Consider the following 25,003-nt stretch of genomic DNA (forward strand, 5'->3'; position numbering starts at 1 on the left):
TCACCTTTTGGTTGAAATGAATACATTTTGCTGGGATCAATATTTCTTTATAAAGCTTACAATTTCAACCCCATTGTGAGGAAAAAATCCATCGCTAAACCTACTTTTTCTTCTGAAAACTCCTATCCACATAACTTTGCATGGGAAAACAAGTGGCAGAAAGTGATGTGACTGCTGTGGTAGTTTACAGAAACATTTCGCATGGGGTTCCTTTGCATTAATGAGAGAAATACTAATGTCCTGATCAGTATGAACAAAAGGTTGGTAGGATGAACAACAATGCTATCCATTCTGCATGGGTAAGAATATCCGTAGGTATATTAGTCAGAGAAAAATAAAGGAAACATCAACTTTACAACCTCAGTATCACACACTACCTTATAAATGTCACAGATCAGGAAGAAATGTCATCTATGGGATGAAAACATCATAAATGGCCACTATGCAGCTTTCCAGTGAAGACTTGATGTGGAACAGACGGGTGTAGGTGGAATGCAATTATACAGTGCTTTATACAGTGGTGCCTATGTTTCCAACCAACATATACAATCCCACCTGTTTCTGTCTGTAGTTGCTGTCCAGACAACATCTGGGGAGGATTCATGGCCCAATGCAGTTGTCTACAGAAATCCTGGCGATCATCCACATGAATGTAATCATATATGTTTTGGTGCATTACATCAGTCTGAAACAATTACAACAACAAATTTGTAAAGGCGGTGGGGCAGACACTTATCTTTGCATTGGTAATTTCCTTAAAATAACGACTGGTGTAAAATGCCTTCAGAGCAATGATTGATTGAGGAAAGTTATTTCAGAGGACCCTGGTTTTCACATCTGCTTTTTGACTTCAGATCCTAGATTCTACTCTGAATTCTCTGTGCATATGCAAATGTGAATCATAGAAAGGTCCAACTGACAGCTAGTGACTAGTGGTGTCCCCCCAGGATTGATGCTGGGACCAACCCTGCTTAATTTCTTGATTAGTGAATGATGGGGTAGAGTGCACTGTCAGCAGGTTTGCAGAGCGTACCAACTGGGGAGAGCAGGATGGCTACTCAGACCTCGTTGGGCTGTAAAAAAAGGGCTGACAGAAACATCGGGAAGTTCAACAAAGGCAAAGTTCTCCCTAATTTTGGGTACCCCAGGAAAAGGAAGATATTAGGATACCGAAGTGAGCCCAGGAGTGTGCTACCAAGGCAACTGAGAGGGTTGGAGCACATGACGTATCAGGAGACGAGAGAAGAAGAGGGTTTGTTCAGCCTTAAGACAAAAATTCAGGAAGAACTTACTGCTGTCTACATCAACCGAATGGGCGGGTGTAGAGAAGACAAAGCCTGGCTCTTCTCAAAAGAACAAAGTGGGAGGGCAAGAAGCAACAGACACAAATTGCAACATGGGAAACTGAGATTTGTTATAAGCAAAAAAAAAATTACAGTCAGGGTGGCTAAATACTGGAACGGGTCTTCCAGAGGGGTCACAGAAACTCAGAACTTGACTAGATGAGTCCCACATCAACCTGCTCTCACTGGACCTGCCTTGAGCAGGAGGTTGGACTAGATGACCTCCAGAGGTCCTTTCCATCTACATGGTTCTGTTATTCTGTGACTTTAGAATGGATTTATTCTACACGGGCAACCAGTCCAGAACAGCATCATCTTATACTGAAATTGAAAGGAAACTTTTAGCTAAATCTTATTTTTACAATATATCATGTTTCTGTTAACAAAAGCTTTCCAAAAGGAAAAACATTACAACGAATTAATCTTTACCTGTCAGATCACCAAAAAAAAAAAGCAAGTTAGTCTGAAATGGCATAGTAAAATGACTTAATTTCAGTAATACTCTATGTCTAATCAGCAGTAGAAGGGTAAGGCAAAAAAAACCATGAGTGCTGCATTTTAGAAAGCCGGTTATCAGGAGAGACTACAGGAAAGTCATTACAATGACAGTGACTAAGTAGTCTAAATATTTGTTAATGTATTTACCTGATGAAACCCTAGATAGTCCACAATCGTTGATGACGCATAAAATATCATTCCATCTGCGCTCACCACCAACGCAAAACCGTTCAGTGACTAAAGAAGAGAAAATAAAATAATTAAAAATATAATCAGAAAGTAAAGAGTAAAATGGATATAAAACGTAATAATTTAAAGATTATTCTAGATACAAAAAAATCACCCTGAAAAAAGTTGGACATCAAATTTTTGCAGAAAGGCCGTTTTTTCCTAAAATGAAAAGATGAATAATAATCCAGAACATGGTTTTTTCCTTTTTTAAGAAAGTTAAGATAGCTAACTACAGTGTAACTACCGTATTACATTACTAGTTTATTATCTACTTTAAATTTTGTCATTAATTCATATAATTAAAAGGTGTTTTAAATTTTAATTAAAACACCACATTCCATAATAATTGCTTTGAATTTATATGCATTGATACATATAGATAATATAATAATCTCCAACAAGAAAATTATATGCATGCGCTGTTGTAGCTATGACTTTAAAACTGGATGTGTATTTTAAAGTATGGCTATTTTCTTAAGCTTCTATAAAAACACATAGCATAATTGCATAAATTCAATGAGTATAAAAAGTAGGCAATAAATACGTCACTGATACAGACCAGTGTTTAGTCTAGAAAAATGCTAAATTAATTCTCATAGGTTCAGTGATGCAAAGAAAGCAACCAGAGAAATCCAAAGCCAAAAGTAAGGTTTAAATGAACTACTTGACACGAACATTAAGATCCATCATGCTTCATGCAGACTGAGTAATTTTGCCTCCCTTCCCTTGATAAAGATTCAGTAACAATATTCAGGATTTGGACTCGGTGATCCTTGTGGGTCCCTTCCAACATTCTATGATTCTATGAACATATCTTCACTCTAGCCTTGCATTCCAAGGTAGTTTAGACGATACTTTTGTGTGACCGTTTTGAGGTCTTTTGAGATTACAGTTCAAATGGCTGCTGATGAAATACCGCCATATTATTATTATCTTTGCTTCACCTTTCTCGCAGTTTACTGTTGTAGTGATGTGCCTATTAATCCCGAGTTAATCCTGAACCACAATGAGGGCAGATTTTCAATTGCTCAGTAATCAGACACACTGACATATTTTTGTGAGCTTGGTTCTGTTTTCAGTTCCTAAATAAGGACCAGATTTCCAAGACTGCTCGAAGCCTGTTCCCACTGTGACAATGGTGGGCAGAATTTCAAGAGTTTAGTGCACAATAGGCCGACCTCCTCAGAAGATTTGACCCCAATCACAAATGTGGAGCACCTCAGGAAACATGGCCCGGGGGGACCATACATGGCCAGGGCCTCTGCACCTCGAAGAACATGTGAAACGGCGACTGGAGAAATCTAGTGGAGAGACCGCAATGGCTCGTCTATGTTTGGAAAGAGCTGTAGCAGCAAGTGGTTCCATCAAGTCAATGCCAACCATGAGTCATCACTGAGAACAGTCAAGGGCAAATCGTTTGGAGCTCCAGGTCAGCTCCACAGGTACAGATCCTTTCCAGAATAAGTGTTATCTCCACCTCGTTGGGTTTGTGTTGAACACTGGTTATCCCTGTTGACTCTTCAAGCACAAGGAGTTGCTGGACTGGTGTTATTTTCTGCTCTAAATAATGCCCAGATTCATCCCAGCACCTCACCAACTAGAAGAAGATATGTCAAGATTTCTACATCTTCACATCTGTGCCTTTCACTGTGCTGAGAGGAGCCTTCATAAATGGTATCTGTCATATCCATTCCCAATGTCAAGTGGAGACAAGAAAGCAGTTTGGGCATCTTGTCTCTGGACACATCTTCAGAGCAATGAAACCATTAGTCATGCGATGTTAGGAATTTTATTACATTTTTAACATCTGGTAGGCCTTTTAATTTGAACAGTCTAAAAATTTCCACAAAGATAACCATAGGACATTTAAGGGAGCTCCTTCATGCAAGTGTCTGTGGCTGTTACCATGCACTTTCCAAAAGACCTCCAGTCCCGCTCATCCAGCTGGGACAGGTAGAAATTAAGAACATTAAAGAAATGTTCCTAACCTGAGCAAATTAATGCACCAAGCCCTATCTGGGAAGGCTTAGAAACTGACCCCAAGATCTGGGTATGATCAAAGAATCTCACACAGTATCATGCTGTACATCTTTATAATGTGCCTTCCGTTGTCCTGCAGGCAAGCTGGAGTTTTTCAGCCCCAGTGGGAAATATCTGCGGGAGCATCTGCCTTTGCCAAGGATTTTTTTTAATGAATCAAGAAATAAATACTCATATTTGAAAATTAATCTTCTTAATCCAACATATGGGTACATACTCTTTAGGCCCAGACACGTAGCCTAAGAGATCAGTCTCTACCTTTAAGACGTAAAACTTGCTCCGCTATAGTGGAAGGTGGGCAGCTTTTTCTATATACACATTTTTCTTTCACGAAGCCAGAGTTGGACTGGATCAGGTACAGAAGTTTATAAAAATGAGAAGGGGAAATGGGACCATGTGTATTTCTAAGGATTTAGATCAGCGGACTGGCAACTACATCTGTGAGGTTGGAGAAGGTACTAAGGAAGAGCAGGAGAGAGCAAGAGGAGAAAAAGTTCAAGGATCCATGTGTTTAACTTAAGCCAGAAAAAAGTATGGATTTCAGGGAGGTATGTAAATAAAGAGAATTACAAACTTCCCCCGCTTTGTTTTTGTTTTGTTCTCAAAATGCTGATGTCCTTTTCTGAGTTAAGATCTCTCAACCAAGCACTGCCTGATTTTCATGACCCCAAACACATTAGATGCTCTGCCCTGCAGGCAGGGAAAGCAAAACCCACTTTGGTGCAACAACAACTTTTACGAAGCCACATGAAGCTATTGAGGATTAACACAAATTCCATGTGTTTAAACCCCATTTTAGCTGGGAAACCTGCTGCTTCAACTACAATGAGAAGAGATGAGCTGCACATGGAGTAAGACTTTATAACCAGTAAGTCCTACCCATCGCTGCAAATTTTTCTGTTTTCTCAATATTACCCTCAAGTGCAGTTCAGTGTGAAACCTGACATCTGTAGCACAGAAGACTCAGAATAGAGTCAGAGTTGGGCTGAGATTTATGTTTTTCTTACTTACTTACCACAGCTGGGGTAAATGAGAAGGGTGTTTGCTAGCACAGGTCTGGTACCCCAGAAGTGGGTAGCAGTGATTGCAAATCAGTAGGAAAAGACCTCTCAGATAAGACTTTCTCAGATAAATCTCAAATATCATATGCAACTCCATACTCAAGCCCTTTACTGTAACAATGCATAGCAATTTTTCAATTTTTCTGGCCAAAATCGTAATGATTTGTAAGACTGAGTGGAAGAGAGAGACAGCTTCAGTCAATGAGAATTAACAAAAACTATTCCCAGCTTTTTTCTTCTAAGTTATCAGGTCTCACATTAAATAGGACAACAAAGTATTAAATGACTTCACTTGTGCTTCTAAACATTCTCAGTTACTGAAATGAAATTCCCAGTGATAGCTTTCTCTCGTTGCCAGTGAACGGGAGGCTGCACTGCTGTGCTGTGTCAGAACCACAGCAGCCGTCTGCCTGGGTAATCCGTAACCTGGGGGGAGGAAAAGGGAAAGAAGATGCAGACCAGCCTCATACCCCTCCCTAATGTAAGCCTGGGTCTGCCCGAAACACAGGGAGGACAGCACAGAGATGTAAAGGCAGCTCCCTCATTTCACTTTATTCCTTTCAGTAGAAATAATGGAAAGCCTAAAATAGGGCTTTTGGATTTAGAGGGGGAAATAACCAAGCTTCGTGGCTCAATGTCAGTGTTAGTTGCTTTCTGTACAACTGGTGTGTTTTAATCAACAAAGTCCACTTGTATCCTATCACAATTTTTAACAATTTGCATATAGTTAAACAGGTACACAGGGACACACTCACGCGTAGAAACACACAGAGAAATGTTAGGGTGGACATTAAAACTTTTGCAACAAAAAACAACTGACTTTGAATCTGCAAAAAGTCCATGGTTGCCAGCTTCCACTTGGTAAACCATACGGATTCAATGACAGATGGAATTTCTAAGCCAGGATAATAGTTGAAACATGTGAGACAGACTTAAGTATGTATTGTGAACATTTGTTTGTTTGTGTTTGGCTTTTTAAAAACACTTACATGAGTTTTCTACATTGTACTCTAAAAAAAAAAGAGCTTGGCACCAGACAGGGGCCTGTGTTCTTTTGAAAAAACATGTACATCCAATTATGTACTCACGAAAAGCTGCACCTGCTACTGAAACAAAAAACAATTAATCTGTCAGTTCAAAGAATGTATGACATTATTCTGGTGCTCACAGTAGCTGTGAGATGAAAGTTATCAGTTCCTTCCATTAAGAAGTTTTCGAAACATTATTAGTCAAGAGGTTCTCTTTGGGAATGAAAGCAAGGAAGATAGAACTTCCTTTGGCAAGATCCTTTATATATCCTGATTTTTTTTTTCTGGTCCCATAGCAGAAAATCAGCCAGCAAATACTTCAAAGATATTTTGGTCAAGGTCATGGCATAGTAAAAATAAGGAGGGGGAAAAAAAAAAAGAGAGAGAGAACAAGTTCCAAGCCACATTTCTCTTATTACTCTTCCTTGAAATAAAGGAAAATTCACTAGCATTAGGTCTCCAGAGACCATGTTACTATGGTTACTAAAGTACAACAGTCAAGGCCTGCAGCCATGCCTTGCTTTGAACAGATTTTCGAGTCACGCAACTTGGGTACTAAATTTCCAGGGTCAGTTGGCTTGCAGTTTATCTGGAACAGCTTCATCTAATAGTGTATCGCTGGATTTTTGCATCCTATGTGGGATGGGGCTGTTTTCCGGTGATCTAAATAAGTAGCTATTTAAAAACTCTGGAAATGATATACTTGTTCTTGTCTTATGAATATTAGGATGAAAATGCAGACAGTTAATGTGTCTTCTGTCTTTAACTGTATTGTTTAGTGAATCAGTATTTCTTCCACTGGTGTTTTTAGGACTCATAATTGCCCTTCTCAAAAATGCCTCTGGAATCCCTGAGGTTCTCTCTATAAACCAAAAAAAAATTTAAAAAAACCGAAACTCTTACGGAACCCTGAAATAAAACCCCACATAAAAGACTATTCAGAAATACCATATCTGGTGACATCAGAATATGGCTTTTGCTCAACAAGTACAGTATCTCTTAGCCCTCCGGACTCTTATGCATTTCTCTGGTATCTACAAAGCAACTTCAAAAGGAATATTTCTGCGAGTAAGCACTATTCCGTGCGAAGGGGGAGTGGCAGAATTGTTTTTAGCATTCAGTTTTGATCAAAGGCTTGCGTGCACTGCTTAGTTTTCAGGCAAAAGAAACAAAACAGAAAATGAATTCCCATCATTTGAGCCAGGGGAGGAAGTAAATCCTACAGGCTGAAGCCTACAGCCGTTGGTTTATATGGGAAGCTTTTCAGTGGGAAAGTGTCAGATCTAATGGATTGGTTTTCATATACAGCAGAAATGTTTCTTTTCAAATACAAAGAAATACATACATGTGATCGTTATGCCCCTTCCACTCTTCTTGTCTTCACAGATAAAATGAAATTCACATTCCTGCCTATGTCCTTGAGCCTGGATATCACTTCAGATTCCTTAGAGACAGTATGGAAATTCAGCATCTAGTGCTGTGCTACCCAGAGCAGAACCTGGCAACATTTTCAAAGATTATTCACATTCCCAGAAGAATTTGAACCCTGGCACTCCCATTTACTGTCAGAGGGAACAGCTGTGCCATCTGAAAGGCACAGACAATTGTGAGCCATTCAGCTGGTGAAGTTTCTCATTATTCCATTTTTCAGTGTCCCATCACTTCCACCAGGGAATGAGGGCAACTTTGGAGATACTTGTTTATATATGTGTCTTCAGTCTAACGAGGGAGCTGGAATGCTGTGGCTCGTCAAGAGACAGCAGACAAAATTGGCCTCCTGGAAACCAGTTAGGAAAATGTAAGTCATTGGTCTCTGGTAATTGTGAGCCATAAACTTTCAAGAAAACACAGTAGTCCCCTAGAGGGTGAGATTGTAATGTGCGCACACATGTAAACGCATTTTAAACCACAGCGACGTTGTTTTTTGTATGCTTGATATGTAATAAGTATTGGACACAACCAATAACAACTTTGCCTTTAAAGTTGTTTTAATTGCATTATGTGAAACTGCAAATGAGTCTTTCTTCCCTTATACTTTCCCTCCAAGCTAAGCTTTTGCAACAAAGCTTGCTTAGTCTGTGTCAAGTCCTTGGGGCTGGGCCTCTCTTCTTTACTATACGCATGAACCACTGGCCTCCAATGAGGCTGGTGCCTCAAACCCAACTACTCTGCCTGAGATGGGAGTGAGTAAGAAGAGCTGAAGCGTAATTTGATTTTGTATGTGCAGAAAGTTGATGTGGTGCACTCTAGAAAGAGATACATCTCAACTGGATCCCATTGTTTTCACAAGTACTAAACACTGGAAATGAGAATACAGACCATGCTTCCAGAGTGGAGTAGTGCGAGTGACTAATAGCTTAAAGATTGGTTAGGGAAGGTTTTGTGGCTGCAAAATTAATGGGTGACACCAAACACCTCGTTACAAATTTATTACATGGCATGTTTTTTTAGATCAAATTATTAACACTCACAATGCTTGGTATTGATGGCAAGTTTTGGTGCATCGTTTCATGTCTAATTGTAAAAAATCCATTACTTTCTTCTTTGCATTACCAATTAGGATTTTGTGAGTATACGCATATTACCTGAGATTAATGGACATTATACAAGTGCTGGAGACTATTTATAGTAATCTAAAAAAGAAGAATATTTGAATCATCAATCCTAAAATTGTCAGAACCCCGCCCCCCCTCCCCCCCATTTTATTAACTAATACATAGATATTTGTGTCATGATTACTGGATATGCTTGTGAGTACTTGGATGAGTAACCTGTCATTTACCTTAGCAATTACCATGAAAGGACACTGACATAATCTTGTATAACTTTTCCTTTAGCCTCCTCATTAATCATGATGTTGAATTTAAAATTGTGCTGTGCCAGTAATAGAACCGTACTGTCAAAGCTCTTTCACAAATACTATGCCTTGGACTACACTTGGAAATAGAAACCATCTTTATATTGATTTATGCAATTTCTCATTTAACTTCCTCAAAAGCAGATGTATTCACAGATGGAAGCAAAGCTGGGGCAATATCGTATCTTCGGTGCAAGTTCAGCCCTTCATTCTTTCAGAGTTTTGCAGCTGCTCTGGGCTTTTCAGTCTTCTCTTCAACAATTTCAATATAGAAAATGAGAGCCTGATTAATTCCATTTAAGAAGACTCAAAATGAAGCATTAATTGCTCACTACTCTGCACTTGTAATAATAAATTTAGTCAGGTAGCCTTTGCAATAACAAGTGTAATAAGATTACCCATTATCTTCCACAGAAACAACTTACTGAAAAGAGTCTCAAGTAATATTTATCCAACATGTTGGACAATTGGACATATATAAGTACCAAATGTCTGGATTTTTTTTAGTGTTATTTACATGTAAGTGCATCAAGTCCTGAAGAGAAGAAGTTGTCATAGTATTCCATCCACAGCTGACTTTTGCTTGTACTTGCAAACAGTTAATGAGCAGGAATGGCAGACATCTCTTGCTGTAAGGAATCAAAACCTAAAAGATACAGTCTTGAAGCCTATATACTGTAAACAGAATGTGATGTCCTAATTTCACAGCACTATTTTTCTGTGTATTTAGCACTATATGTCAGTCTTTCTTACACAGAATTATTTCAGGGCGTGGGGAGAAGAGCGAAACAATCTGTATTTCACATTCTGTTCAATAATATATACTAAACCAGATTTTTCAACACCATTTCAGGTCACTGGGGGTTTTAGAGAGTGTGGCATTCCTGAATTCAACCCTGGGAACTGTCTTACTCTGCCAGTTATCCTCTTACGCGTGTTTTGTATTCTGTATAAAACATACGCTGTCCCACACTGGCAGCAGGTGTGAATTTTGCTGTCAATGCGTCACACTGACCGCGACAGGCAAGCAATACTTTCTCTAATCTAGATATCAAGTGGATGACAAAGGATTGTCTGGAAAGAGGTAAGGATGGAAAGTTAGAGACAACTCCTCTAACCAGCAGCAACAACTGCAGAAAGCTGAATTATAGGCTAGATGAACCCTTCCCCAAGGCTCTTCTGCAAGCCCCTGCTTTCAGTTTGAGCAAACATTTGTTTTGTTATTGCTAAAATAAGCCCAGTCTCAGTTAGTGGAGAATTCTGGGAGAATTGCGGTATTGGGAGGAAGGGAGAAGGTGCAAAACACATTGGTGAAAATACGTGCTGTTTGTCATCTTCTGCTTTTGCAGCGAGGAACTTCTGGAAGAACTGCAGTTACAATGGGATGCAAAAACAATCTCATTTTTCTTTTTTCTACTCATAAGTTGTCAGGGACAGTTAAAAATCAGAATGATGGTGATTTCTCTTGACGTTCTTGGAACAGGAACAGAACTATCTGAAGGGTGCCTATCTGTCCTGTCTCCAAATCAATACTATATCCTTGCTAATAGGAAACAGTACATTTAATGGTCAGCATCATGTTTTTTAATAACAGTTTTCTTTTCAGTTCAAACCCATCAAATAGCATAATAAAGTTTTATTAACTGAGGTAGGCAAAAAGTAAAATTGAAATGTACTCAATATTCCTAGTAAAATATGTAAGTTTTTCTTTTGAAACCTTCATAAACACAAAACAAAATCACTGCTAATTTGCAAAAATTCTTGCCACTTCACCTTACTTAGAAGATAGCAAGGCTGCAGTTCAATAGCTTTTCTGAGTTGAAAATGACGAATATACTGGAAGCAGGTGTCAGCTGCAAATACAGATTAGGTTACTAATTCATAATTTAACTTCAGCCAGCTGAAGACCAGTTAAACCATGTAAGATTGCAATTATCTGTCATAACAGACCAGCATTATTTGAAGTGTATTTCTATTTCTTTTTTTTTTTTTTTTTTTTGCAATACATTCCTTTGCCATCTTCAAAAACAGGACACTTCCTCAAAAGCAAATGCTCGTGCAGAAACGTGTATGGGAGGAATGATGTGTTATGATTGTCTTCGTTACTTGAACACAAGAAGTCCAGTTCTAGTAGCAGACTAAATCCCTGTCCATCTACATGATGCAGTGCTCACATACAGATATTGAACCTATTGATTGGGGAGAATGGTTGCCAAGGGTTATCTCTGAAGTCAGTGAGAGAAAAAAAAAACAAACAAAACTAACTGAGCTGAAACGGGAGAATATGTTTTGTTGGGGAGGAAGTCACGTGGCTGCTGGACCATCTCCAGCGGCACCAAAATAGCCAGAGCAGAAACAGAGGAAGGGGCTGTGAAAAGTGAGCTCGAGGGGAGCCGGCTGCCATGAACGCGCTGGAGAGAGCACCAGCGAGCTTCAATTTGGATTCACATGTGGTCCGCACCCAAAGTTTGTTGATTTTTTTTACCTTAACACCACTGATGGACAACTGCTCCGTTCACCGGTACACCAAAGATTTCTCAGTTTGGCATCCCCATAAGACAGCGGGTTTGCCTCTGCCCCAGCAAATGGAAGCCAACTTTTCTGATGCCAGCACAAACCAGAGAGGATGTGAACTGTCCCTTCTCGCTGCACCTGGCTCCCCCTTCTCTATCACATCAAACATAAGCCGCGTGTCCTGATTTTCTGATCTGCTCACAGCTTGCTCGCCTCTCAATTATAATCTGTCATTTCATGTTGGAGAAGCTGAGTACTAACTCCCATCAGTCCAACACATTACCCTCACCCATATGCAAGATTTGAAAACAAGCACTTGATGGTGTTCCCCATTTTGCTAAAAGGCTCCACACAAGTCTCTGCAGGGATACCTCATTTATCTCCTTCAAATCCCTCCTTAGAACTCTTGCAAAAGTCCTGGCAAAGGTCAAGCTGTTCATACACTATGAGTACCGGCAATTGTGGTTACCATTTTTTCATTATTTCTGTGCACTCTCTTACCCATTGAAATGCGTCTTTCTTCACTTGTCTCGTATTCAGGCTGCAAACCTGAAAGGAGAAGATCACATCTTTTTGTTTTGCTCTGCCTCCCTGTCAAACTGGAGGGTGCCACTGCCTTATACTTCAGAAACCTCAGTGCTGTGGCAGCATCGCGACTGCTATAGTCGTAACAGTAGCACCAGGGACTGGAGTAGAGAGCAAATGGTATTTAGAGGTCACAGGCTTTTCTGTCCACATTTGTTTGAGAGGGAAAAAGAAAAGAGGGGAGAAAAAAAAGAAGGAATAAATGACAACATTATTTGTTTATAGGGCAACAGAAAGGATATTTTTTGCACAAAGTTGTGGCCATGCCAAATTTCAAGTCTGGATTTTAGAAATATGCCTACTTGAAAAGAAAAAAAAAAGGGACGAGGGCCTCTGAAATGTTCCTTTGTGTTTTGCCTACGCCTGGCAAGAAGAAAGTGAATGTACGCGTGTGATAGAATGGCAAGTTACTCCTGACCTCATTTATGGCTCTTTTTTTAATGGATAAACTATCTGAAAGTCACCCCAAGTGACTAATGTCAGCTTAAATCATGTCATCTGAATTACTGGGAAAAGGTTCATGTCTGAAAACAAAAAAAGCAAAAGGGTTGTTTGGGTAACTTTTAAAAGTTATATTAACTGAAAAAGAAAACGCACTGAGACTATGAGCTCTTTATAAGAACTTCCTATTTTGATGGCCTCATTTTAAACCAATAGATTAGAAGGTAAAGCATGGTATCAAAATCTAACAGGATTTACTTTAGAGGGACTGTGCTAAGAGAGTCAGCACTGTTGGAAGGTGAAGAGGAATTCAAGACAAGAATAAATCAAAAAGTGTCTCCCTACTAGCTTTTGATTTCTGTAGTCCAGCCTTGGTCATAGCTCTGTATAAAAGCCATGCACTTTGTCTGACTCCCAATTTAATTTTAAAAGTTTAAATTTAAAAAATAACAGGAAGACTAAAATCTCTTGCTTTCTGACTAAAGTTTAAACTGGAGTATATTTTTCAAGTGCAGAGTTTTATCAAGTACTGATTACATAAATCAGTTTGGAAGGAGGAAGTGGAATTACACTAACAAGCTTAAAAAAATTACAGGAAACCAAGTGGGAAAAGGGTTTCCTATGTTATTTCCTTATGCAGAGTGAAGAACGGCACCAATAGGATGTTTTCTAATGTATCATTTTCCAACTCCCTTGGAATGAAACTTGAACTCTAGTTCAAGCTGTTAGTAGAGGACACCTGGAAATACCTTTCAGTGCCAAAATGTGCAGATACACCTCTCTCTTCAAAGTAACTCCCAGAAAGCTTATTATTTGCAGCTATTTTTAAGGTAATGACATAATGTTAAATAGTATGCTTCAAGCTTGCAGTGTATCAAATCCTGAATCCTTTACTTAGATAAAAAGTCTGACTTTCATTGGTTTTGATTAAGAAGATTTGGGCTTTATTTGGTATTAAAGCTAATGAAAAATGCCTCGCTGACTTCAGTGGGAACTACTAAGCAGATCCAAACTTCCTGTTCACAATAGTGCCCAAATCTGTGCTATGGAATTAAGAAATAATATATAAAGAACTTTTCTGTGTGAAAAAGTGCCTATACCTGATTATGCTATCACTTTGCACCAACAGTCCGTTCGAAGCACAAATGGCGGTTCAGTAGCTACGTACCTAAATTGTCTCACTAGTCATGTTACAACTCAAATCGGCAGAATTCACCCGCTAAATGGCAGAACAAAGGCATGCCTACAAAACACAGAAGCTCAGTTTGAAAGGTCCAACTTTAGATGATTAAGTGGTTAATGTGATGAAGCTAAGATTATTGATACCGGTAGAGAATTATAAGGGCAGCACCACCAAAACTAGCTTTTGCTGGTTTTTTCCACTTCTGAAGACAGACATGATTTTTTTATTTTAATAGAAGACCATATGTCTGTGATTTTAAGACATTTTTTAAGATGCCAGACATCTGACAGTCTTTGCCTAAAATTTTAAATAACTAAGTTGTAATTGTAGTACTGTTTAGGAAAGGCGGAGAATAAGACCTTTGCCATAGATTAACATACAAAATGTCAATAATTTGCTTTTTCTGCCCTTGATGAAAGCTAAGTGGTCTATCCAGTGTTTGGCCAGAAGAAACAAAGTCTCCTTGACACGCACAAGAAGATCCCAAAGCATTCAGCAGGCTGCTGCTAAGCGTATACACTGAGTGCACAGGTCTCCTGGGCATAGTCTCCTGACAGGCTAAAATGAATAAAGATTAGTGTAGTTACCACCAGATGCTCCAGAAGGGTGGGGTGGGCTGCAGAACCAGGGAGGTGCAGATGTTCCTACTGAAAGAGCAGGTGATTTCAGCTTCTGAGCAATGTTGTCTAGGTTTTTGTAAGGGAGCCTGTTGTCTCTTTGAAGTACATACAGAAAAACAGGCTACAAGCTTTTTTTTCAGCATGCAGACAGGTTGAGCCTGCAGCCACCCCTCTGTTTTGTATGTAATTCAAATTATGCCTGCAAGGCCCTTGCATTTCTTGTTCTCATGCATGTGTTTTATAGTGAAATAGCAACAAAATCCAATACCGTTCTGTTCAACTATATGTCATTTTTGGTTTTAGCAGGAAAAAAGGTAACTCACGCACGCATAGCTAACTACCTCTGCTCAGGAAGAGCAGATGTACAGTGTCACTGAATAAGAAATACCAGGATAGCATGATGACGGGCTTCTTCAGCTCAGCCATAAAGTAAAATATGAGACAAAACCACGGAAATGTGATTCTTGTGCACTGAAGCCTGAAGAGTAGAGGACTCATGTGGAAATCTGTCTGTGAACTGCGCAAAAGGGTGGCTTGGAACGTTCTGAAAATAACATGGACCTTCCCTGACAGAGCATGAGCTGCCCGTGAGCACAGAAATGACAAAAGAGGCCAGGTCTGGCCTTTATCAGTATTCATCAGCGAGATGGGGCATGACAGAACCAGGCAGCCTTACTCCATTAGCATCTGTTTGGGAGCTGCCTGGATCATCTAGATTTCTTTTTAATTTTTGTGACATTTTGGATATAAAACACTGTTTTCGCACCTGAAAAGAATTATTTCCAGTACATGTGGAGACAGAGATACCATAAACCTTATGCTGCAGCCTACAACAGCAGAATAGAAGACCAACAGACATAATAAAGAAGGAAAGAAAATCCATCAAGACATCTCCTTCAGCAGCAAGTGTTGAGACAGAAATTTGAACATCCATGATTCTCCCAGAACAAATAGAAAAACTGCAGGAGCAACTGTGAGGTGGTCAATAAAGTCCAAGTGATAAATTTAGGAGTGTGCTGCTTAGTATATGGGTGATGATTACGCAAGAAGCAGTGTCAGTGGTGATGATGGGGCCATGGCCTGACTGCATGTCATTGAGAAAACAAATCCACAGAGGGCCTCCCTCTCAACAACAGACATTGAGTTCTTTCAATAGGATAGTGTAACACGTGAAAATTACACATGCGTTTGGGATGAGGAATTACCTGCACAACAGTGTAGACTCTGAGTCTGGACTTGAGATTGTGAGTGCAACGTAGCTGGGGGGAAGAGCAGGAGGTGGCCAACAGCTGTGAGATTATTATTGCAATCAAGGCTATTGCCTAGATACCCAGCAGTGATTCATTCTTATTTTTCCAACTCACCATTTTATTGTGTTTCTCCACCCCATCACCCCATAAATTCTGTTTGGATTTATTAACTGCCAATACAATTTATTTTCCCACTTTTCTGGTTATGGGTTTGGCCCACTGTTCTTTAAGTATGAAGTAACAAACTTCAGAAACTGAATGTGACCGTTCTCTGCCAGAAAGCATGTGGCACAAGGGTTGCTATACCACCTGTCTTGGAAAATATTTTGAAAGTGCAAAGTTAAAAATCATTAGTGCAGCAAACGGCTGGAGTCTGAAGTCTCCAAGAAGAGCAAAGATTGCAAGAATGGGGTGTACTCAAAAAGCCTGTTAATAACATTGGACTTTGGTTCTTAGGGCTTTGTCTGTCTTCCCTCCAAAGGGAAACAAAGATGGCGAGAAAAGACTCTCTTATCCAGAAGTGATCTTAAAACACTGGAAGAAATTATTTATTTAGATACCTACTGTGCTCCACTAAAAAGTCTTTGATAAACTGGTATCATTGTTTATTCTATGATTGCTGATGAAAGCTATTTGATTATATCTGTAAAAAATATCTATAAACTCTTAAATATAAAACACATGTTATGGCAGAGGCTTTTAAAAATAAAAAACATTTTAAACATACTTTCAAGACAGACTAATTCCATTGTTTTCTTTGAAGCTGAAAGGGGAAGTACTGCATTGTTCCAAGAATCTAGAGTTCCAGATACATTATTTACCAGTAATTAGGGTTCTTGTTTTTCCATATTTCTATCTATACATAGAGCACAGTGATCATACCCACTAAGAAAAAAACATGCAATTATCTCTGGTTTTCCATTAACATTGCAGCCAGAGACAGTATTATTCACACATATTTTGGTGATTCAGATTATTCTGGTTTGTATTATATAAAGCATGTGGGAGAAGTTGCACAGTGCAAGGTGGTATCATGAGAAGGAAAGCAGCTTTTGACAGGTAAAAAATATCTTTTGAGAACCAATAAAGTGGACAGATTCACAAGTCAATATACAAAGCACAGCAACCACCAGCAAGATTGTTTGCTTCTCCTTGGAAGGAATCACAAATTTGACTCTTTAGTTAAAACCCCACAGTCTCTAATAACCAACATGGTGAATTTGGTTGAACAACAAAAAACCTCCACTTTTCTTCACATGCACTGGCCACTGAATGAGCATCTGAGCCAAACTCAGTGCCCAAGGAACATTCCCAGACAGGCCTAAAGAAAATTCACTCTCTTATTCTAGGCCAGACATGCCCACAAATGAAGCCTGGTGAATACATTCATATTAACATGCAATTAATCATCCACTTAATGATCCACATTAAATATGACCCAGGATAAAATCTCTCTCATATATTCAAAATGGTTCTCTCCATATGCCCGTAGCAGTAGGGCTACTGTTTGAAGATCCTTAATGATTATAACTTGTGGACAAGTAATATACACCAAACAAAACAAAGACTAAGGTTAGGAAACCCTCATTATAAATTAGATCATCACCATATTTGTAATTTGTTGTACACCCTGTATTCCTTATTCACTGAGAATGGAAATGATTGCAAATAATACCTGACAGCCAAACATCTCATTTTGGCACTAGCACTAACTAATGTCATGGTTTAACCCCAGCCAGCAATGAGGACTACGCAGCTGCTTGCTCACCCCTCCCAGGGGGATGGGGGAAAGACTGGAAAGAAGGGAAAGGTAGAAAAAGTCTTGGGTTGAGACAAGAATAGTTTAATAGGACAAAAAAGGAAGAGAAAATAATAATTAGAACAACAACAATAATAATAGAATATGCAAAACAAGTGACGCAAGTGATGCACAAGGCAATTGCTCACTGCCCACGCGCCAATAGCCTGTCAGTTCCCGAGCAGCGGTATTTGCCCTCAAGCCAACTCTAGTTTATATACTGAGCATGACATCACATGGTACGCAATACCCCTTTGCCAGCTTGGATCAGCTGTCCTGGCTGTAGCTCCTCCCAGCTTCTTGTGCACCTGCAGCCTTCTTGCTGAAAAGTCCTTGACTTGGTATAAATATTGTTTGGCAACAACCAAAACATCAGTGTGTTATCAACATTCTTCTCAGGCTGAATCCAAAACACAGCACTATACCAGCTACTAGGAAGAAAATTAACTCTGTCCCAGATGAAACCAGGCCACTAATCAGATGCTTCTGTGTTACTTGCTTTGAAGTATTAAGAGGAAGGAAAGCAGGGTGGCAGTTCCATTCCATAGACTTGAATGACTTATGATTTAGATCCCATGATAAAAAGTCTTTTCTTTTTTTTTCTTAATAGTATACAGCATTTATTTGCTGGACACTACAATTTAATCTACATTTACTTGTATCTCAGAGCTGTCATTAAAACACAATTTTTATACCATGAATATTATCCTATCAAAAACAACTATGCATATGTAGTCTTCATCACATAGGAATTTCCAAGGACCTCAGTGTACAAAAGGCATTATTACATCATGTGTTTGAAATGCAGATGTATCTGGGATGGACTGCTGTGCTCTAGCTGGTTCAGTAGTTCACAACAGTATTAATTCTTCATCCAGATTAATGGATCCAATTCTCAGTAACAGTATGGCCCCTTTATGCTGCTCTGCCAATATAAAGTCATCCTAAAGTGGATAAAAATACATAGAAGGAAAAACTTCTGCACACACAGCTTCCCTCAGAGCACAGATCTGAGGAAGTAGGATAAATTAAAATATCCCAGAATAATCCTAACTCAGATCAGAAACCAGGCAAGGTCCTGTTGGCAGAATATGGGCCAACTAAAATAAACCTCCGCTATCGCTCCAGGTGAAAAAGAACTGTGAACTGGCCGACTGGAGTTCACCGGTAATTTCAAGGATGTGGGGGTGCAAGGTACGGTACAATTGCCCAAGCAGAGGCTGATGGGGGCTATCACGACTACCAGTTTTGCTCTTGCAAGAAGCTCTCACAAGTGTGATTCTTGAACAATTCACACCAAGACTGATCATTTGTTCAAAGTTGCCACAAGCCATTAGCCTGAATATATGATCAAACTGAAGAAATTTCAGCCAGAAAAAGACAGCGTTTTTTCACTCACTTCTAGTAGAAGTCCACCTTCTTGTACAGCAGTGTTGTTAGATGCATTGTCTTCTTTTATTGTTTGGCCAACTTGCTTCTTAAAGTGCTTTTCTTGAATGGCTGTTGGAAAGAGTTATTATCAATTTAGAAATGGTAATGATAAGGGCCGCTAGACTAAAATTCTTATTTAGGCACTTAACATGCATTGATTTAATTGGTAGTTACTGTCTTTGTGGTCTGGATCTCAGTTACTGACAACTTTCTTTTGCTGTGAGGGAGATAGATACATATTTGGCAGTCCCAGATGTTTTTTATATGAAATATCTATCACGGTTTTTATTGAACATATTTTTTCCATTAGTGTACTCTACATAAAGCAAAAACCAAAACCCACAGGAAAGAAATAAAAGAAAGTTAGCAAGTTGTTTTGTTTATAAAAATACGTATTGTTTTGTTTATAAAAATATGTATTATGACAATGTAAAGAAATGCGTATGTTGCTCAGAAGACAAGCATCTGAAATAAGTTTCTTATTTTCAGTGCTGACCTTCTTGGCATCAGATTATTTTCATCTCACTTTACCCTATTCACTTCTATGAGTGTGAGCCTGATCGTAAGATTAAAGGGAATGTTCTTAAACTGTTTCACTTTTAAAGAGAGGTTTAAGGTTTGTTTTTACTCATGAAATTCCTGAAAATCTCTCACTGTAGATTAAAATTGCATATATTTTTCCTAATAATAATGAAAACCTTCGTATGAGTCAAAATTGGTGTTTTTCCTGCACGTGGATTATCATTGCTTGATCTGAAATATCTTTGAATAGTCAGATTGAAGTCTTTATAGTGATATATCCCACAGAAAAATCCCTGGGGGAAAAATACCTAGGGGGTATTACAGGAACCTCTCTTTACCATTTGGTCAGTAAAAGTTAAGGAGTCAGCTTTACCCTTCCTGCCCCATCCCAGAGATAGGTCATACGAAAATCCTGGTAGGAAATAGAGATTCAGTTTTCTGTTTGCTCGCCTTCTCATGGAGAGAATGAGAGAGCAGAGCATACCAGTGAGATTAGCTGGGACATTTGATACACATTGTCCCTTCCAGCTAAAGGAGAGCTGGAGCAACCACAGCCAGAGATGGTTAATAATACAAAAAAGAAAAAAAAAAAAAAAAAAGAGGTTTAGACGGTCAGGAATAGTTTATACCAAATCAGAATAAGAAGGGGAGACAGCCAGAAAGCCTCTAATGCTCCTGAGCTTGTTGCTAAAAGTCATGACAGTGTGATTTAAATTTTTAGTAAGACACCAAATTACGAAAAAGTTAATGGCTTGAATAACATTTGTTGCAAATGGCTGAGGATACGATCAAAATGGAGTAACTTCCTTTCCAAAGAGCTGCACAAGAGCCCCTTCTCAATCCAACAGCCTAGTGAGGGACTGTTGCAAGATATATTAGTGTTTTACAACAGATGATGGCAACGCAAAACCATACTGACTGAATATTCGTGATGGTTTTTAGCTTACATTGTAAATATTTGCCGCCAGTGATAATGTCGGTCATTACCCCAGAGCAATCATCTCAAATGTATAATTAGATGTAATAAATCCCTCCCCTGGGCATGGGAAAACACATCAGGAAAATCCCAAGCTGCCTAAAACAGATCCCTACTCACGTTTTCCAGCCAAAATAATTTTGTGATTTCAGACTTGCAAGCTAGGCTGCGATGAACAGGATATACAGATTTTTCAATCTGCATTTTCATTTTGGTATACCTTTTGAACTAACTGGAAAAGGTTGTGCTTTTTTTCCCCCGATCGGCCAAGCCTGCTGCTACAGCTGTCCATAAGAACAGACATATGGACACTCGTGACAATAATTTTTAAAAGCCTAGTTCCTATTCCAATGGCCTCTTCCAGAGCTTCCCGCCTCAGAAAAGATGTTTTTGTAATTACTGACATGGTGGTTTGCAGTTTTTGTGCAGGTTAAAGGACAGACAGGGAGGGGTGAAAGGAAATGAAGGTTTATTTTTTTTTTTTTAAGCGTTCTCTCGGTGCTGTGAAAATTCCACCAGTTGTAACTTCATCATTAGTGGAAAGTATTACTTTACCCGCCTGAGCGGGCCAGAGCTCCCTGCCTGTTTGTTAGCCTTCAGGCTCACACAAACACAGCAGCAGAAGCACAAGGGATGTTTGTTCCGCCGCTCGTCTGGCTACTATAAATTCCCTCTCCAAATGGAAAGTATTTTAATGTTATTCTGCCAGATAGAGTTACCCGTATGTTAGGCCACACACATCCGTTTCATAACATACCCTACTCACTGGCCTGGGCTGCAAGGAGACCCAGTGCACCATCAAAGACGAACGACACCCTTCGCGTCAAGAAGCGAGACATCCTCAGAGACAGGGATGCTTGTTCCTCACACCTGAGGCAGCAGAGCCACTGCTTAATGTTCAGTCTCGTTCTGCCTCCCTGCGCTGGAAATACCCTATTAATCCACCCAGGACACGGCTGATACTGCAGCGACAGCTCAGAGGAGAATCTGCTGCTGGTGATAGCCTGTCACCTGGGAAAAGCAGAGCAAGGAAGGCAGGAGACCGTGCGAATCCCCAAAATGGATGAGGAGGGGGAAAAGCAAGACATGACGGGGTGAGGAGTGGAAATTGCAGGGTATTTCCTGACTGGGCAGAAAAATAGGGAAAAGAAAACAGAGCAGCCTAACGATACCCCTGTAACCACCACCAAGAATCAAGTGGGAGAACTAAAGCAAAGTAAGTTTTGGTTATGACTCATGGCTTGATAGCAAGGGCCCTGATGCCAAGACGGCTGTGATCAGGCCTAGACATTACATAAAATGGTGGCCCTCTGGAGCAAAGGTGAAGCCTATGACGATGAAAACAAACAAAAGGCTGGAGAATGCAGGAGTACTGTCTCTAGTAGGCAGGGAGAAGCAAACTGTGGAAAGTTAAAAAATAACAAACAGCAAAGGATGACTCAGTGACCTGAGGGGAAAACCTCTGCCTGCTGGAGTTCCCATATATCAAGAAACTGATATTGCAGGCAGCCTGATGAATGCTGCTGGCTGTGGGGGGGAAAAAAAAAAAAAAAGGAAAACTTTAGCTTTATCAAGCCTTGGACTGCTTTCTATGGGAGAGGCAACTCTTTGGTAGACTGTCAGCAATTCAGCGTAGGGTGCTCACCTACTAGGTTCAAAACTGGCAAAGTGAAGAGATGGGAAGCAGGAACAGCAGAGACCTTTTTCTGAGTGCAACTTATCCAGCCTGCACTTCCAGAACACAAAATAAAACAGAAGATGGAGCTGTTCTGCCAAAGAAGATGAATGAGCGTATTGATACCATAGGGTGATAAATACAACATATACAAGTACCAGGGCTGACAGTTTTGCAAGGTCATGCCATCTAGTGAGCATGGTGCAATCCCAGGCTACATTAAAAGCCCACAAATTTGGAAACGCTGGGTCCTACAGAAGGACAACGCTGTTGAAATACACAGGACGGGGAGAAAGGGGCACGGAGGAGGAAGAGAAGGGCGAAAAAATGAAGAAAAATGGCCAATGCGATTTCCTGAAGGAAAGGTCAAAGATCTGAGGACATTGTTCCAATTTTGGATCTAAAAGAAGTGAAAGGAGTGGAAACTAAAAAATAATGTAGAGTTAGATTTGACAGCAAATTAATATGAGGAAAAAAGTCCACAAAAGGGATGATAAGTTTGTCTGAATGGGGTATAGGACTGTCTCAGGCAGTGCTGCTGAGCCCTTCACAGCTGCACTGTCTCTCCCCAGAACACTGTAAAAAGCCGAGATCTCTTTTGAGCCTCCAGTTCTGATACAAACATTGCTATCTGCATTTGCAAATGCCTTGGCTTGAAAATCAAATCTGGAACATTGTAAAGACGAGAAAAGCTGCCTGACACTTTAAAGTCTATAGAAGTATCATGAAACCAGCCGTTCCCTTTCCCCCAGAAATAACAGAACATTTATTCATCGCAGAACACTCTTTAGTTCAGAGGGATGGAAATTTCAGGACTCTCATAAAACTATGCTTTTTAAACCCATAGGATTACATTTCCCAAAGTGTTTCTGTATCTCTTCCTACACAGGCACAACCATCCTTCTTCAGAAAACAATCAGAAAAATTACCTGCTGAGCTAAGCTCTGCAATAAACTAACACATGGTCAAACCATACCCCAAGCCATCCCAGGGTCCTCCTACTCCTCAGGCTACCTGCAACAAGCAACAGCACAGGAGGGAAATGAGTGGTGAAGGGATGCTGTTTCTTGCCTGGCTTCATTTGGGTTGTAAGAAGGTGACGGTACTGTCTTCTTCGGACTTGGTATGATGCAGGCCTATCAGTTTCAAGCATTTCTACAAGCAGCCCCTGTGAGACCATTTCTCTCTAGAGATGCCCAGGGGATAAATTGTTTCTTAAAATGGTCAGATGAAAATACCCCAATCTAGCTTGCAGGTCCGAAGATAACGCTTTATGAATACGAGTCTTACTTTTGGTGACTGTTAGTTGAAAGGAAGTGAAAACCGAGTCTTTCTTCCTGGATCTTTGAGCTGCAGGAAGAATCAGCTATGCGTGTTACCCTGAATGCTAAGAAAACAAAACAAAACAACTAGGAAACACTCGGTAGGAGCAATTCTGCCTAACGAACCTACAGCCATGAACTGAAATGGTCTGTTTCCTCTTGCTGTGTTACAGAGAACACCAAGTGACGATAAGGACAGCACTCGTTAAATGCATACTGAAATTTAAAAATATTCAACACAAAGGACAGTTATTATACATTGTGAAAAATATAAAAGGAATGTTTGCACTCTGAAATGCTACAACATACAGGTTGCACAAACGCTTTGGGAAAGAAATCAGCACCAAAATGCATCCTCTGAATAAAAGATGTATGGTGCTCAGTACTGTTGTGGAGGCTACTGGAACACCAGATGAAATTATGCTAGCAATAACACAAAGTTTTTCTTCGCAACTTAGCGGTTTTCTCAGTCTGCTTCTTCTTAAGAGATGCTTTGAAATCTGACTGCCCTTTGAAGTTTCTTGAATACAGCATGACATTTATTTAAGGTACAAACCGAACCGTTTGCTTTCCAGATCCCGTCCCCTCTTTCTTTCAGAACCACTCCTGCCCTTCCCCAAAGACCCTCATCCATTTTTCCCCCAAATGCAAGAGCGGCACCAAAGAGATGCCACCACCCAGCAGCCCTCCTCTCCCCGCAGCCCTTGCGTGAAGCTGGTGGGGCCACCTCTCCCCCTCTGACACCCCAGCCCCTGCCCCCCGCTTCCCCGTCCTGAGGAGCCCTTTTGAAGGGGAGGCGAGGGGGAGGAGAAGTCCCTGCTGCGGAGGAGGCAGACTGCTGACTAACCCCAGCCCCGCTGTCACGCAAGCCTCGCCGCCCGTCAATCTCCCGGCGGCTCTGACAGGGGCCTGGCGCCCGTTCAAACCCTTGCGTGCGAGCAGACGAGCCGCATTACCCTATGAAGTATTTCATAATAACAACAGCTGTTAAATATTGATGACTCCTGGCAAGCGCTGAATGCTTTTCGAGAAGGTTAAGCCTTCGTGTAATGGAACCTAATTCCTCATTATATACTGTATCAGATATCTGGAAGTTGCCTAAAAAAAGCAAAGGGGCTTAAAGGAAAGGATCAGAAAATGACTCTTGTGCAGCAGGGAGAGGGGAGAAAACCGGCAGTGTGAGAGGTGACGAGCGTTTCCCCGAAGTCAAATCCTTTTGCAAACAGTAAAAAATGCTGCTGGAGTGATCATCAAAACTGTTGGTTTTTCTGTATTCCACCGGACAGTTTTGTGTTTTTAGAAATTATTGCAGGTGTGATAAACTTTCTAAAACAGCAATCTGGCTGCCACTGCTGTCTATGTGTGTAAGAGCACACATGGAAATTGTTTCTACAGAAAAACAGAGAAGAGGCGAAAAGCTCACATTCCTATAATTTTTCTACATCAGCCTGGAGAGATCTGGCTCATTAGAAGATTTAGCAGTGATCAGACAAGATATTAAGGATGAGATCTCAGAGAGGTTTTCCAGCCGGCGAGAAAGGGAGAAGGGTGAACCTCTTGCCTTGGGCAAGTCCTGATATGCTGTTCTCCAGTTCCCAGAATAAATCTCCCCTCTTCCTCACACTGCC

The 25,003-nt window shown here is 40.2% G+C and overlaps 1 protein-coding gene across 1 annotated transcript in view; it reads right to left on the reverse strand.

Annotated features, from left to right (window-relative positions):
• Positions 1 to 25,003, reverse strand: part of AHRR (aryl hydrocarbon receptor repressor) — a 68,114-nt gene that overhangs the window by 9,051 nt on the left and 34,060 nt on the right. The window contains exons 3-5 of the mRNA XM_065629841.1: positions 18,849 to 18,949; positions 1,989 to 2,078; positions 556 to 685 (exon numbers count right to left, since the gene is read on the reverse strand). Coding sequence (XP_065485913.1) covers positions 556 to 685; positions 1,989 to 2,078; positions 18,849 to 18,949 — 321 coding nt within the window. The remainder of the gene's footprint in view (positions 1 to 555; positions 686 to 1,988; positions 2,079 to 18,848; positions 18,950 to 25,003) is intronic.

This window comes from Caloenas nicobarica, chromosome 2, assembly GCF_036013445.1.
Source record: "Caloenas nicobarica isolate bCalNic1 chromosome 2, bCalNic1.hap1, whole genome shotgun sequence".
Taxonomy (NCBI): Eukaryota; Metazoa; Chordata; class Aves; order Columbiformes; family Columbidae; genus Caloenas; species Caloenas nicobarica.